This window comes from Chelonia mydas, chromosome 6, assembly GCF_015237465.2.
Source record: "Chelonia mydas isolate rCheMyd1 chromosome 6, rCheMyd1.pri.v2, whole genome shotgun sequence".
Classification (NCBI taxonomy): domain Eukaryota; kingdom Metazoa; phylum Chordata; order Testudines; family Cheloniidae; genus Chelonia; species Chelonia mydas.
Genome location: NC_051246.2, coordinates 47,213,548 through 47,230,586, shown reverse-complemented (window position 1 = coordinate 47,230,586; position 17,039 = coordinate 47,213,548). Strand labels below are relative to the sequence as shown.

The window sequence follows — 17,039 nt, the reverse complement described above, 5'->3', positions numbered from 1 at the left end:
ATAATAAAGTATTTTCATTAAAAAGGTCAATAAAACTGATGATAAATTTTAAAGGAGAAGCAGGTCATATGACAAAACTACATTAAATGCAAGGTTTGAGGTGTCAGTTATGACATTAGCATCAAGGACCCATGATGCTGATTTAGGAGAGCACTCTATTCAGGGCAGTATTTAAGCACATGCTTAAGTCTCATTTAATTATAGTTAAGTATATGTTTTTATGCTGCCCCGAATAAGGGCCCATATTATTTTCCATGTGTCATGTCAATTTCAGACTTAAATGCAATCAGGAAAACCTCGTGGAAATGTTTGTAATCTAAGAAATGACTCTCACTATCTGATCATTCTTTAAAGTGATCAAAGATGTACCATTTTCGTCCCACAAACTCAAAAAGGCTGAAAATGTGTTTTTACTTTGAAAAGTGACACTCTAAACATGACATTGTAGGGTTCTGTGTGGATTATGTCTCAATGATTTCCATTATCAAATGTGCTCACTTTACAAGTACAAAGATGTTTTTCCCCAACTGCCAGCCTTGCAAATTCAGCCTGGGAATTCCAAATCAAGCTAAATTATTTTCTTCTTGCGTATCATCATATCAAATTTCATCAAGCCAAACTATGTCCACATATAAACCTCTGCCGCTAACTGCCTTCTAATGCTTGCTTCAGTGACATCTGTGCATTCCTATGGTTTTCAAGTGTAAGTAATCAGAATTTAGTCAACAATCCTGTTCATGATGCTCTACTTAGATAGTATCTAGTTCACTCCACTCTTGGCTCTGCTTGAATAACAAATGTTTAGATTTTTTTAAAGTCAACAGGTATGACCCTGTATACATACAGGGAGCAGATCTCTTACATACAAAGGAGCCATCTTGTATAGAACTGCAGTTTTAAAATATAAATTGTGCAAGTAAGGTTTGTAAATTAAAATTCATGGGTTTAGATGGTGCCTGAAATGTAGCTATTGCCATTAATTTCTTCTCCAAAAGAACCACGCTATTTGATGAAAGAACCATACAGCTGACTCTTAGAACTTTTCTGCGTGGATGGGGACACCAGGAAAGTTAATCCAAATAACTAAAAGTGTGAATTTAAAGTGGATTAGTTAATTTGGCTTAATTTTCCATGTGTCCCCATAGACAAGTCCTAAATTGACTTAGGTATTGTTTTAATGGGCTGAAGTTCATATTCCAATTTTTTATTTTAAGTCAGCTTTGCAGTAAGGGTATTTTATGTACACAGAATAAAATAAAATAAAAATGATTTAGAGAAGGTCTATTTCAAAGACAGGCTTTGTTTTCCCTCTGGGTTTACAAATCAATTTTTCTTTGTCTTAACATTGTACGTATTATTCAGTAAGAAGCAAATTCAAACCTGATTTTGAAGACTAAAAGCCCAGTTTATAAAATTTAAGAAAATAACAGTCAGAGGTGGAGTGATCTCCAGAGAAACAAATCTCTTAATTACAAGTCACCTGTTTCCACCACATTCTGAAAATTAGGATCTATAGAAATTTTGAAATATAATTTAGACATGTCAGTAGGAATCATGAAAAGTCCAAATAGCTGTGACAAGTTTAAAGCTGTTTGAGAATAACATTCCATGGCAACAAGATGACACTTGAATTTAGAGAGCCCCCAGATCAATATACTGAGGACAGAAACTAAACAATTGCAATTACCATGATTCAAATGACTTCCAGAGGTTGGAATATTGCCAAATGCCATTGCTGTGTTTGCCTTCATTAATATAAAGTCTGCATACTCCCCGCAACACTGTAGAAGTGATATTTTATGTCTTCAAACTTGTCTTATTAATTTTATCAGCTATAAATTGGGATTTAGATTTGTTAATGAAAATGCCACACCATACTAAAGAAAAACATCTATATGCATTCTGTGTGATTAGGTACATAATAGAACTAAGGAACTTGACAAACTTGTAAGTACAAAACTTCAGGTATTTCTTTTAAAAACATGCCTGCTAAAATGAGAGATGCATATTATAATTCCAGTTGTGTAGTACTTATGCTAGTAATGCAAATTTATTTTGCAGAACAGAATAACAGGACATCCAGTGGGCCAGATAAAATCCTGGTACAACTCTGTACAACACAATAGATTTATACCAAGGGATGGAGTTAGCCCACTGTGTCCTTACAGTTGTAGTGTCTGATACTATAAGGTGAGGAGGGACTCCAGAGAGGTGTTGAGAATCTTCAAGTCCTATTGGAGTTAATGGAGGTTAAGGGAATTCAGTATTGTAGCAGGCTGCAGCTATGATCTGGCTTGTTCCAGATGGCCCTTTTTGCCTGCCTACCCCAAGACTTGCAGCAAAGTCTTTCAAACAAACAAAACTCAGAAGAAAACCCTTCATAACTAAGCCATTTCCTCCCAGACATCTCTAATAGTTTTCCAATCTTCTTCCACAGCTTGGAGGTCAGGGTCCTTTTCTTCCGTGTTACAAGAGATTAGCAGGCCACCAACCCTTCTCCTGCTAGTCTCTCCCCTATTATGAGACCCCGCAATGAGTGACGGTCTCAGAGCTGGGCCCAAGCCTGAGCCCAAATGTCTACACTGGAGTCTTGTAGCCCTGCTGTACAGACATACTGTATAAGACCCTGGGTCCTGAAAGAAATAACAGCCTTTTTCCTCTGCAGATGCTTCCCTTGAAAGCTTGGAATTTGCACTGAAAGGTTTGATAAATCTTGTGCTATTGTTAAAACAGAAGTACTAGCCTCCACACCTTTTTAACCCTATGCATTTTTCCCCTTTGACTCAAATTTTCCTGACTGGTATTGCTGTTACATTTTTTAAAAAACACACAAACATTTAATCATTTGTCCATTTTTTAAAAAAGTATCAAAATGTCCCTGTTAGAGTAGGGTGAATAGTATGACCAAAAAAAAAAAGCTTCAAATATCCATTTCGATTTTTCATTGATTTTTCATTGATTTAGTTTCAGATATAGTTGGTCTCATTTTCTATTTATTTTCCCAAGAGCATGAATGGAATCAAGTTTTACTAGCCACAAAAATGCCAAAATAAATGTTAATCTCATATATTCCGGTACTGAGAAAAAGCAAATTTTGTACTCACCTCCGGCAAGGACTCTTATCATGTTATTTTGGCCCCAATTCAGGAAAGCATCCCTATTCAGCAGTGGCATTTAAGTACATGCTTAAATCTCTGAGTGTATGTTTAAACTGAAGCATACATTTAATTGCTTTCTTTAATTGGGAATGAGAAGAGTTACATTCATCCAATCAGGGAACAGGGAACAACCATGTGATTTATATGACCAATTACAATGAAGAGCTGGAATTTCAAATCTCCATTGATATAAGAAAACAGCTTTCTTGGAAAAAAACCTTTGGAATAATTTTGAAAAACTAATAAAATTGGAGAAACCAAGATCTTTTCACAGACATTCCTTGAATTGGAAAAGAGGTGAAATTTACTACAAATATTATTTCCTTTTTGATCTAATTGTCTTTTAATCTATATGGGGCGATGGAAATTCAGTAATCAGTCTGTTACACATGGGAAAGAAAATCACAAAATTGGACTTTAGAGAGAAGGATGCAGTTTTAGCTCTTGATATGAGCTGTTTAGGGAGGAGTAGGAAGTATACCACTCAGATGGAAATTATTGAAAACTTTACACTTAATGTAGGTAGGAGCCAGCATTTAGAGATAGTGGAGGAATCTTGATTACTGTAAGGGCAATCTGAGATCCTTGGCACCACACACTACAGGTTCCCCCACAGCTCTTCCACCATAGTCCCATACCTGGTGTGAAAATGGCAGGGTGGTGTCTTCTTTGCCCAGGAACTCTCCTACTGTTGTAGACCCTGTTGATCTCTACTCTGTTGCACTCCCAGAGAGCAGAAAGCCTTAAGAACATATAAGAATGGCTATACTGGGTCAGACCAAAGGTCCATCCAGCCCAGTATGCTGTCTACCAATGGTGGCCAATGCCAGGTGCCCCGGAGGGAGTGAACTTAATAGGTGATCTCTCTCCTGCCATCCATCTCCACCCTCTGACAAACAGAGGCTAGGGACACCATTCCTTACCCATCCTGGCTAATAGCCATTAATGGACTTAACCTCCATGAATTTATCCAGTTCTCTTTTAAACCCTGTTATAGTCCTAGCCTTCACAACCTCCTCAGGCAAGGAGTTCCACAGGTTGACTGTGCGCTGAGTGAAGAAGAACTTCCTTTTGTTTGTTTTAAACCTGCTACCCATTAATTTCATTTGGTGGCCCCTAGTTCTTATATTATGGGAACAAGTAAATAACTTTTCCTTATTCACTTTCTCCACACCACTCATGATTTCATATACCTCTATCATATCCCCCCCTTAGTCTCCTCTTTTCCAAGCTGAAAAGTCCTAGCCTCTTTAATCTCTCCTCATATGGGACCTGTTCCAAACCCCTAATCATTTTAGTTGCCTTTTTCTGAACCTTTTCTAATGCCAGTATATCTTTTTTGAGATGAGGGGACCACAACTGTACACAGTATTCAAGATGTGGGCTTACCATGGATTTATATAAGGGCAATAAAATATTCTCCATCTTATTCTCTATTCCTTTTTTAATGATTCCTTGATTGCCTTCATTGCAGAAGCACTGGGATGGAGGGAGATACCCTTTTACCTTCTCTCCACCTGCACTAGTGTGGAGATAATTTGGACCTTTATTTTGAAAAAAGCTTACTGAGGGCCTCAGGGATTTTTGTCGAAGTTCTCTCTCTAATCCCAGATTTTTCAAACTATTTCCTCCTCCTCACTTCCTGTCTATCATGACAATATTCAGTTCTACGGGCAAAAATATATTCCAGTGAAGACCCAAACATGTTAGGCCATCAGGCAACCATGCCAATCAACACTGCAAAGTACATGTCCTTTTCCCTTGTGAAAGAAGACTAATTTCACCCTTTGACTCACTTCGAAAGTTTGATTGTTAGGAGAAACTGATTCCTGCTCTGGAGTGTTTTGTTATCTACTGTATGAGAGAAACAATGCACAAAGAAATTGTAGTGTATGTATGTATTGTTATTAGCTGGAGTTTGATTCATTTAAGTAAGTGAATATCAGAACACATAAGACAATACAGTGAACCCTGTCTTAAGTGACAACCCAAGGGAAAGTGTAATTGGTGGCCTAGTACAGATGGCCTATGTGGCAGGGTGCTGATAGGAAAGCCCTTAATCAACTCCTGCCACCCCAGCCTCAGTCATGGGGTATGGATTGGGGCTGGGTAAATAGCCAGTGCTTGCCTGGGAAATGCCCACACCTGCCAGCCTCATTAGCAGGAGCTAAAAGGCTGAGGGCAGGGGGAGGGGGAGGAGCTGAAGCTGAGACCAGGAGGGAAAGGTGAGGTTCAGAGGGAGGAAAGAGCCTACTAGTCCGTTGCTGGTCAGGCCTGTGTGAGGCCAAGCCATGTAAATAGCCGTAAACTGGTGGTGGGAATGGACACAAACTAAAGAGCACGTGTGTTGCACCAGCTTGGAGCGTTCCTGAGTCTTTAAGGAGCAGGGCAAAGGGTCTGAATCCAGTGGGGCATAGCATGCAACCTGTCACATGTGGGGGCTTGTCCAGAACTCGAAGCCACTACCATGGAGTGGCAACCCAAGCATGGAGGGAACTGTGCAGTGGCTCGCAAAGCAGCAAGAGGAACTGCAGAAAACCCTGCAGGCCTTTCAGCAATTCCACCAGGCCAAGAGACCGGCCTTTCTCGCTTGGTAGGCAGAGCAACAAAAGACTCTCCAGGACTTCATCAGGGAGCAGGCCAGTGCACAGCTCCAGCAGTGGTTGGTGAGTCCTCCGGGAGGTAATGGCAACTGCACGCCAGGGCTGGGTCTCTGTAAGATGGGCCCCCCTGATGGCCCTGATGCCTTCCTGTGCACTTTTGAATGGTTAGCCATGGACACCAGATGGGACAAGGTGATGTGGGCCCTAAGACTAGACCCCTATCTGGCTGGAGAGGCGCAGGCTGCCTACGTGACTCTAACTAATGGACAGGCCAAAGATTATGAGGCAGTGAAAATGGCAGTCCTGGACTGGATGGGACTGTTGGCCAAAAAGTACCGGCAGAAGTTTCGGGTGGCACAGTGGACAGGGGGTTTGTGGCCCCGCGCTTTTGCCCAGAAGATCACGGACTGAGCCACGTGGTGGTCAAGGCCCAATACCCAAATGGTGGGAGAGATAACGGACCAGGTGATCTTAGAATAATTTGTGCATGGCTTCCTGGAAAATGTGCAAGTCTGGGTCCGGCAGCACCAGCCAAATAGGATAGAGGCCACTGTCAAACTGACTAAGGAATATGCGGAGGTGGACTTTCCTTGTAAAGAGGGGCTGACGGACCAGGACCTGGAGTGGGGAAAGAAACCCTGAGAACTTCCCCTCGGGAGAGGCCCCAAGAAAAAGAAAGAGGAGATTAAGGGGGCCTGTAGTCACCCGGGGCAGTTGGTCTACTGGCGATGCGGGCGGCAGGGACACAAATGTTGGGACTGCCAAGAAATGGAATGTGGGCTAGCCAGATTTTGTGGCTGGTCAAATGGTGGTGGGAAGAAGCTGGGGCAAGGACTGGTCACCATCCCCATGTGGATGGAGAGGAAGCCCCAGAGGGGCTTAGTGGACCCAGCTTCAGCCCACACTCTCCTTCAAAGACTAGTTGAAGTTGTCCCCTGCAATTATTTGGAATCCCAGACCTGTGGATCCTCCCCTTATGCTGGGGGAGGTCCTTTAGTAGTGGGCAGGCAGAGCTTGGATAGAAACAGGACCCTCCTTCAAAGAGGGCTGTTGAAGCCACAATGGTTTATCCCTGGGGTGCAAATGATGCTCAAGTGAATCCATGGGGATTGGAGGCCCTGCTCCGTGGCCCAGGTGCCCCTGGAGGTCAGGGACCAGTTTGCCTGGCAACAGGTGAGGGTGGTAGAGGAGTTGCTGTACCCCATGGTCCCGGGGACAGCCTGGGGCCCCATCCCAAAGGGGAAAGGAGGCTGTGGGAGGGGACCCTCCATCAGGAAGAGTGGGGAGACCCCATTGAAGGGAGGGGGAACCCCTACATTCCTCAGCCCCGGTGAGGGGGAGGACCCAGGTCCCCTGAGGACAGAGCAAAATCCTAGACGACAAAGCCTGAGTGAAGACAGAAGAGAGGGAGAGAGCGAGGGATCGAAGGAGTGCCCCACTATTGAACTCCCCCCCCCGCCCTGGAAGGAAGTCTGAGGACGGGGGGGGGAAGGCCCCAGGGAATGCCTGGAGGTGGAATCTCCAGGAGGGGAGAGCCAGACTCCCCTGGGCCAGAAAACTGTGCCTGAGGCCCCGGGCGGCCGGGGCAAGGTCCAGACCCACCTGGCTTCCCTGCCAGACAACAAGAGGGAGCAGCCGGTAGAGCAACCAAAAGGCTGTGACTGGTGCGAGGACCAGTGGGTAGCTGTAGACCTGTGGGGCAGTCCACCCCCTTCCCAGTGTGCCTTTTGTGGCTGGGGGATGGACAAATCCCATTACAAAGCCCCCAGGGACCTCCTTGAGGCAACCTCCAGAGCAGGGGAAGAAGGGGCCAAACCAGGCCCGCTCTGGCGGTCGCTTAAGGGGGGAGGTGTGTGGCAGGGTGCTGCTAGGAAAGCCCTGAATCAGCTCCTGCCACCCCAGCCCCAATCAGGAGGAATGGATTGGAGCTGGGTGAATAACCAGTGCTTGCCTGGGAACTGCCCACACCTGCCAGCCTCATTAGCAGGAGCGAAAAGGCTGGGAAGAAGTGGAAGGGGGCAGAGGGCAGAGACCAGGAGGGAAAGGTCAGGCTCAGAAGGAGGAAAGAGCCTACTCATCTGTTGCTGGTCAGGCCTGTGTGAGGCCAAGCCATGTAAATAGCCTGTAAATAGTGGGAAACTGGACACAAACTAAAGAGCGCGGGTGTTGCACCAGCTTGGACCATCCCTGAGTCTTTAAGGAGCGGGGCGCCAAGGGGCCGAATCCAACGGTGCATGATGTGCATGCCGTTACACGTATAACTGAAAGTTGAACAAAATGGTAACGGAAAACTCATGAGGATACTTTTAATAGGTTGCTTATGATGAGTAGATAACCTGCTGCTGGTGCTTCTTAGTGCATGTTTCACTGTAAACAAGGGCATGACATAGGGATGCCAAAAGAGCATAATATGCTGTTCCTGATGCTTTTAGAGGAATGAAAACAACAATCTTCTTAATGAAACCAACCAATTGCTGTAAGCAGAAGAAATTCCTTTCTTGCTTTCTGCTCATCAAGAAATTAAAGTGGGAAGGATTCTCTGCAGCTTGTCAAGTTGATTACACATAATGGTCCTATTGCCACGGATGCGGGACAAGTATTTAATACTGATGCAGACCTTGTTAAAAATCGCAGGTAGTTATGATAAAAAAAATGTAGGTATTCTGGCATAACATTTAAATGAAGGGGATTTTGTTTTCTTTACATTTAGCCGCTAGAATTCTAATATTCAGCAAATAATGAACTGGCTCGGATTTCACTCATCTTTATTTCAAGTGTCTCTCTAGAACAAAACCCCCAAATCTAAACACTGCTGCATGTGGAAATTTCAAAATCCAAGTATTAATATTGCAGCATAAATCCATGGTGGTCTGACTTTATGACTCTTGTTCATGATAATCCATATTTACCAGTGAAGATAATGGGAGTACTTGTGAGAGAAAATGCTACTCAGTAGGAGTGAGGCTTGCAGAATCAGACCATTTTTCAGTGTAGACTCATAAAACCACAAGATCTCTATGTTCTCCCTTATCATAGATAGGCAATCTTAGGGCTATACCCTGCACAGAGTGCTGTGAATGGGGTTCTTAACTTATGTTTTCCTTACCACTGCAGATGGTCCACACAGTGAATATCCCAAGAACAGTTTGGAAGGAAAAGTATCTTAAATTAAAAAAGGTTAATCTGCAAATTAAGAGGAAGGTCAAATTAAAGCAAAACTAGAAGGAATTAAATCCTATCTTGCTGATGACTGGGTAACTGTTTGTTTGGCACGGTTATGATCTTATTGTTAAAACAGACTCAAACCCCAAAGAATAACTTTTGTACTAGAGCTGGTTGGAAAATTAGTCTTTTCCCCATAGACATTTAATTTCAATTTCTTGGAATTTTTTTTATAACATTTTCAGCCAGAACTGTTGATAAAAAATGAAAATTTCTATCCAGTGCCACATGGAAGTTGCATGTTGGGTTCTTGATGCCTCCATTCTCTTCTGTGGGCTGGATTTCCTGTCTGGATTACTTCTCCCATGATGCAACACAGTCTTCCCTCATGCTGAGTACAGCAATTCATCATGGAAGATGTAATTTGGAATCCACAGAGAAGAATGGGAGCAGAAGGCACTTGTGGAAAATGTAGGGGTTCTCAGTGGTGAATGTTGATCTGTACACCAAAATGTACTTTCCAAACAATGAAACAACCATCACTGAAAGGCAAACAGAAACCAGATTGGGTCCCAAAAGAATGTAAGATGGATTTGTTCTTTTCCTGTACATAGAGAAGGAAGCCTATCTAACTCAGTTGGCAGTGAATCATGTGATTAGATGAGTCTAAAAAAGTGTGTGGGCTGTTTTAAATTATTTTAATCTGATGGTTGTTCCTTTTGCTAATAAACCTACATATTCAAGAAGGTTGTTGGTTACTATTTCACTGTCCTAGGGTTCCCAAAAGGTACAAAACTCAGGTGTCAGTTGGACCTGCACAGTAATAAGCGGGTGGCAAAAATGGGGTGTTGTATCCAGATCCTGGACTAATAGTGGGAGAACTGTGAAATTTCCCCCCCAGACAGGCAAGGGCACAAGGCCTAGTATCTGGTGGGGGGCACTCAGAGGCTACCAAGGAGAAAGATTTGCAACCAGTAACAACCTGTAACCATGACACATGTACAATATAACTCATGTGAGGCACTGTAATGGCATTTCTAAATAGCAATTTTTGCTTTTCGTATTTTTTTTTTCATTTGTAGGTGTTTGGTGTTTCAGTTAAAAGTAAAAATGTTTCAAAGAGAGACAAGGTGGTGAGGTAGTATCTTTTACTGGACCAACTTTTCTTGGTGAAAGAGGCAAAATTTTGAGCTACACAGAACTTGTCAGGTCTGCTAGACCTACCAGACCTGAAGAAGAGCTCTCTCTGTACCTTGAAAGCTTGTCTCTTTCACCAACAAAAGTTGGTCCAGTAAAAGAGATTACCTCACCCACCTTGTCTCTCTAATATCCTGGAACCAACATAGCTACAACAATACTGAAAACAAAATATTTCACAGAATGCAGATGCTTTTCACTTTTTTTTTTGTTTTGTTCTATTTTCCATTGAAAAAGTTCAGTGGAAAAATTTTTAACCAGCCGTCGTTTGTATAGTCTATGCATCAACTGCTTAGGCTTTCAGGGTTTCCACATCACTTTTTGCAGGTTAACGGAGTCCATCATTCCTCTCAATCTCTGTAGCCACCCTTCTCAGCGCTGGATTTTGTTTGTCGGGGAATTAGTTCAGCTATTCTAAGTTCTCTGTGAAGATTAGGTGTGACTTCCCTGCAATAACATCCTATCCACAAAGTAAACTATTGTATTACTATAGGGAATCTGTTTACTCCAAGTTTCTTTCATACACTAACTTTTTTGCCTCCATCCTCAGCATCCCTGTGGATTTGTTGGTACCAGAGTGCATTCTCCCCTTCTATGCACCACAGCTGAAGCAGCAACGATGCATCTTCATAGGAACTTCTTTACAGCATGTCCTTGTCAACCTCCCACTCTCACAGCTGCTGTCACTGGTACCATCTGGCATATAATTAAACTAGTCTCTCTTCCTCACTGGCATAGCTCCAGGCTCTCCCAATGCTGTGAGTGTGGCTTCAAGCACCTTCCTTTTTATTTTTGTAGTTTCATGTTTACTTTAATTTTCCAAGTGAATTTTGGCACTTGTGAAAGGTACTGGATTGGCAGCCTTTTTTATTTTTTGTTTGTTTTGCTTTGTTGCTTTATTCTTGGATTAAGCACAGCACAGGCAGTTATAAGGATGGGTTACACCACGCTGACCAACAAATGTGCTTTAACCCTTCCTTGGCTGGAAATTACTTCTGGGACAGAAAGGGTAGTTCGGTCTCCAAGCTCATTCAATCCTTGACTTGTCAGACAAGATTGTCAAGTAGTGGTTTTTGTGGTGACTCATGTGGTGTTCCAACTGACCTGAGATGACAAACTAATGTCACATAGGTCAGCAAATGGATGGTAACAGCTCTTAAGAGCTTTATACTGCCTCACTTGAGGTTTTATTCGTTCTGTCTGTCACCGTAGTATCTGAACTCATAACAGTATGTTACATGCTCTAAGTCACTACTGATTAGAGCTGGATCTGAAGCAAATAGCATATAAAACAAAGCCTCTATAAATGTTCTTTATCCGTTCTGTCCCTACTTTTTGCTTATTGAGTTCACAAAAGAGTGTGGGTGGCTGAATAAGTTGCTCTCCTCTTAGTAGAGGGTTGTATGAAACAGACATTAATCTAATGTTTGGGTGTACAAAGGGATGAGCGGAAGCGGGTATTGATTTTATAGGAAATAAAGGATAATTCCATAGCTGTGGCAAATGGTACCCTGGAGATCCACTCCTTTTTGCCCGCATTTGTATATATGTTTAAAAAAATGTTTTTGTTCTATTCTTCTCACATGGAGGTACCAGGTTTTCCTTGTTCTAGACCCACAAGTGTGTAGTGCTTTTATCCTTTGAAGATATTTGAAATGCTATTTACTATTGATCTCATATGTGGAAATGGAGGATACAAGTTTTATTGCCAAGAAACTACTTGAGCACGTAAGTTGGAGGCAGTTGTATGAGATGTCGGTTTAATCACTAATTGGATAGTGACCACCTGTCAGTATTACTGTGGCAGGCAGGGTGAAACATCTCAGTGGTTTTCACAGAAGTGACAAGAAATTACAGATGTTATAAGTTTCATTAAAGAGATGGCAGCTCGGATATTTCCACACTGTTTCCCCACAGTCACATCTGTAAAATGTTGGCAAAGTAAGCTAAAGGTATTTGCTCTTGATGGAACTTCAATTCAGTAGTAGTGTACTAAACAGTATCAGTAATCTAAAAACTTATAAATGCAGGAAAAAAGACATTTCATTAAAGCTTTGAGATATACCAAGTATCCAAAATCTGATTGGATAGAGCACTATTTCTTTCTTCCATCCTTCAGGTGGAGTAGATGAGCTGTCCACTGCTAAATTATGAGAGAGCCAATATTTCTCCAAACATGGCCAGTGCTCTTGATAGATTCAGAAGCCCAATATGGGCCTGACCTGAAGATCACCACTGATTTCAGTGGGCTTTGGATGAGGCCCTAAGATAGTCTTGGTATGTTGCAGGATTGAGACATTTGTTTCTTTGTATGAACTGGTGAAACCAGATCTTGAAAGGCATTTAGACACCAAACCCCGATCTGAGCCTGCCTCATTAAATTACAGGAGGGAAAATTCAAATATCCTTGGAACATCCTTCCCCCATGAGGATGGTCCAAAATCTCTAACTCTACAAAGTTCAATAATTCCTACTGTGCAAGATCTCACCGGAAAGAAGTATCTCCTTTACTGTCAACTTGTGTAAAATAAAAAGCATTTGTTCCTGCCCATAACAGGAAATAGGTTGCTGTTGGCATGATGGTTTGAGGATTTATGTACACAGATGCAACAGTTTACAGTTTGTCATAAAACATTTCAGTTCCTAAACATGGTGCAAGGGGGAATGGAAATGTATCCTACTTATGATTAATAAAAATTGGATGAACTAAGACTCTGATTTCAAGTACATTGAGAAGACATTTTGAGAGGAATGCCTGTGCTTTCTGTGTTAGATACGGCTATGAAGAACTGGAAAGACAACTGAAAGACATCTTTAAGGAAAGGAGCAATATCCTCCGTCAACTGTCGAAGACCTCAAAAGAACTTGAAGGAATTAAAGTAAACCTGCAGGTTAGATTACCCTTCACTTTTCTGTGATACACAATCACTCACTTTGTTTATTAGTATCTATTTGTTACAAACATATTTTCTTTTAATATGAGACTAATTGGTAATTAATGGTAACAATGATGCTTGTTTTACATGTTGTGTATGCCAGTTTTCAGGAAAACATGGGGCGCATTACACATGAGTGGATTATGCAATTTATGAATCCCCAGAATTTTCCTTGGATGCTTTGTCTCACTTGTTCGAAATTGAAGCACTTAATGGAGAAACCATTAGGGAGCAGAATACATTGGAATATGAGAGGAAAAAGATATTTTTTATAGCTTGACTCCCTGGAGCTAACCCTTACTCCCATTAGTGAACAGTTACTCACAAAAAAAGTCCTATGTTGGCTAGGGAGTGTGATATTTTCAGATTTCTAGCCGACACAGCTATGCCAGCAAAACTTTGTAGTGAAGAGTAAACTTTAGCCTAGCTAGAGTGAGATTGGCCACACTGAAATAACACTACAGAGTGTTAGATAACTCTGCAGCCTATTATATCTCCTGATGAGCCAGCCAACTGGTGTTAACTGGAGCATGATGGTTCTTTTAACAGTTTTGGTGAGAGGACAGGACTCAAGTTAAGGGCAATACTTACTCTACAGTGAAGACAAATCCTCCAATGGAATAAGGGATTTCCAGTCTTGCTTTGGATTTGTTGGCAACCTCAATGTCCAAATCTTCACATGACAGGGCAGCAGTCTCTTCATGAGGGAGTCTCTTGGCCTAGTGAAAACAATGAGAGTAATTCAGACTGGTTATCAGCCAGATTGCTTATTCTGACGCTTGCACTGACTTGCAGAGAACTGCATTTTATATGAACCACCTGTTTTGAATGGGGCATATATAACTTCCAACAAGACCACCCCTTGCATTGACTAGTTGAGGGAACAATTCTGGGAAATTATCTCCTCAAACAATTCACAGGACCACGCTGTTATCTTTGTGGGGATGTATGGCTCCCTGTATTCCATTCATTGATGATGCTACCTTCTCTGAGCAGCAGTCTGTTGTACGTTTTAAAATGTCAGTCTGCATTATCCTGTCATCCTCTACTGCTATTTTTTATTGTTGAATTTCTTTCTTCACAATTTATATGGGGAACTTGCTTCCTCTTTCTCTCTTTTTTTTAAATGAAGTTACTTTAGAACTTGCTATATTCTCATCAAACTGAATGAATAAAAAAGTAGGACTCAGGAAAATTTCTTTTTTCACGTACTTTGAATTTGATGCTGCAGAGACCAGATCTGTGCAAAGAACTCCACTACATACCCTATTAGATCAGTTCTGCTTTAATGTCTCATCCAGCACAGCTGTGTGTGCTGCAGCAAGTGCTGAATTACTGCCGCAGAAGAGCCAAACTATTTCTGCCCTTTTTTTTTCGTAAAAGAGGTCACCATTAATCTTTTCATAGTTGAGTAATATTAAAGATCTTCTTGGTAATCCTCCCTCTCTCCCTTTTTTTCCAGTCTTTGAAAAATGACGAGGCATCTGCCAAAAGTGATGTGCAGAAACTTCTGGAATTAGGCCAAAAGCAAAGGTAAGAAGCTACCTCCTCCTTTCTTTCCTGTTAACAGACTAAAAACTAGAAGACTAAGGACTTCAATCTTTCCTTTGTTTGAACCAGTAGTACAGCACAGAAGGCATGTCCACTAGCGATCAATCAAGACTGTTAAACAAGGGGAGGGAGGAACAATGCTGGATTGCAGCTAAAATACTAGCTGATATGTAACACACTTTACTACATAGTTGGTCATTAATAATATTCACAAGGGTTAACATTAGAACTAGATATACATCAAGGAAATTTTGCAGGATAGCTCAGAGCTGGGAACTTATTTCTTCGAGTCAACAAATTTCTGTGCTTAATTTTTTGAAAGTGTTTAGTGAATTGAGTGCCTAATTGAGGCACCATAAATGGGCCTGATTTTCAAAGGGTGCAGTGATCAGCGGGTTTGAAAAATCAGGTCTCTTTAAAGTGTCTCAAATTAGAAACCCAAGAATTGAGGCACCTAAAATAACCAGTTAGTTTTTAGAATTGCTGGCTTTGGAAGTGGGGCATGGGTTCAGACAAAACTCATGAAACTGAGCGCCTAGTTTTGAAAATTCTTACAGGGTAATAATCTGTGACAAGAAGTAAAAAAGAATAAATTTGTTGGGGGTAAAATATTCATGTCAAATATTCACTTGAATCTAGTGAATTGGAGACTTTTCCATGACAAGGTATGACAGACCAGCATCCTTAGTCCTAGGTCAATACACAATGACATAGTTCACATGATTCTTACAAATGGAGTCGAGCTGATAAATTGATATGCCAATATAATTTTAACAACAATCAGACCTAGCCAATATGGGGATTATTTTCTCTGAAACAGTATGATGTGTTTAATGCATGTATGTGTCTTAGTTTTATCACAATAAAATATACATTACAAATTAATCAGACACGACCAGTCTAAGTGCAGCATATATCCCTTTTGTTATCATACAAAGTGACACTTGAAATCCTGTAATGATTTTATTGCTAGTATTTTACCCAGTAGTATTTTTGTAGCATATATTAAAATTAGATTGCTAATAGGGAAGGATTGTGATGAAATGATTTCCCAATCAGCTCTTAAATACCAAAAAAAAAAATTGGGGACTGTTTCAGTGCCCACAGAAGTCAGTGGGGAGTCTTTCCATTTACTTCAATGGGTGTTGGATCAGACCTTCACACGCCTTATAAATGCCAAAGACAGATATTTATGTTAAATGGGGACATTTTAGACCTGTCTGAACTGTGGAGTAGTGGTGTTTAGTTAGTTAACATTTCTAGAGAACTTTAAATATGTAAACATCTATACAATTAAAATATCACCATTTACCACTAATAACCACCTTGTAGCAAATCAGACACTATTTTTTTATCCTCCAGTTTCTCATGTAGTAAATGTTGGTAAATGTTGCCTTGAAAATCCAATATTAGCTGCTGTAATTGCTAAATATTCTTATATAAATAATTCTTAACCATGATGACATTAGGCAGTGAACATCACATCTTGGAACTTTTAATACATGAAAAGTAATGTGCTCTTTGCAATGAATTAGTAATTATATAATGTCATTAAAACATAATGAGAAGATAAAATGATGATGCAAGTTGAGAGTATCGTTGTTCAGTGGTTCAAATTTGCAAATGGTCTCTGAAACATGCACCTAAAACATTTGTGGTTTCATCTCTTTGTGCATGAAAATGCCTCTATTTGTGGATGTAGATCAGCAAACTACATGGTCACTGCCCATTGTGAGTGTAGTTAACTATTTTGTGGATTCAAACAAAGGTTTTGGGGGTGCACAAATGGACACACCCATGTAATTTACAAAAATATTTTAGAACCCTTTTGGAGAATTGACTCTAAATCTTCAGTCTTATAATTTGCTCTGTACATGAAGGCTACATCACAAATTCTTCACCCATAATTCAGTTTCTGTGATAGGGTTTGACAAGCATGCAGCTTCCATGAAGTATTAGCATCAGTGAATTAAAATTGTTAATAAGCTATTTAGTCAATTTTAAATATGCCCTGTTTGCAGATGGGAATATGGAATAAGTCTTTCTGGCCAAAAATGGGTATTCCTCAGACGCACGCACCATTTTGTTCTTTCCATTCCCCTACACGAGACCCCTACCTCAGATCTGTCTATCTATCCACCCAAATGGAATGTCAGTTTTCTTTCCAAGAGAAACATGTACAGCAGTGTGCTTCAGTGGAACAGTTCCTAGACACAGATTATGTGATACATGCAGTGTGCTAATGAACAGCCTGGGTTTTTCAATTTCTTCCTTTTTTTAAAATCCAGGCTTTTATAACACTCTTCAAGAAATACCATGAAAACCAATATTGTGGGTACTCAAATGGTTAATAATTACAGACTCACTGGAGTTGGGTTCTACAGAGATTATGGAAGTCTAGAAGCCCATATTGACAACATGCCAGGGAATGA

The 17,039-nt window shown here is 41.0% G+C and overlaps 1 protein-coding gene across 4 annotated transcripts in view; it reads left to right on the top strand.

Annotated features, from left to right (window-relative positions):
- LUZP2 (leucine zipper protein 2) overlaps positions 1–17,039 on the top strand; it is a 329,631-nt gene that overhangs the window by 136,959 nt on the left and 175,633 nt on the right. For all 4 annotated transcript variants that reach the window (XM_007067922.4, XM_043549073.1, XM_037899935.2 and 1 more), the window contains exons 2-3: positions 12,894–13,011; positions 14,519–14,589. In XM_007067922.4, coding sequence (XP_007067984.2) covers positions 12,894–13,011; positions 14,519–14,589 — 189 coding nt within the window. The remainder of the gene's footprint in view (positions 1–12,893; positions 13,012–14,518; positions 14,590–17,039) is intronic.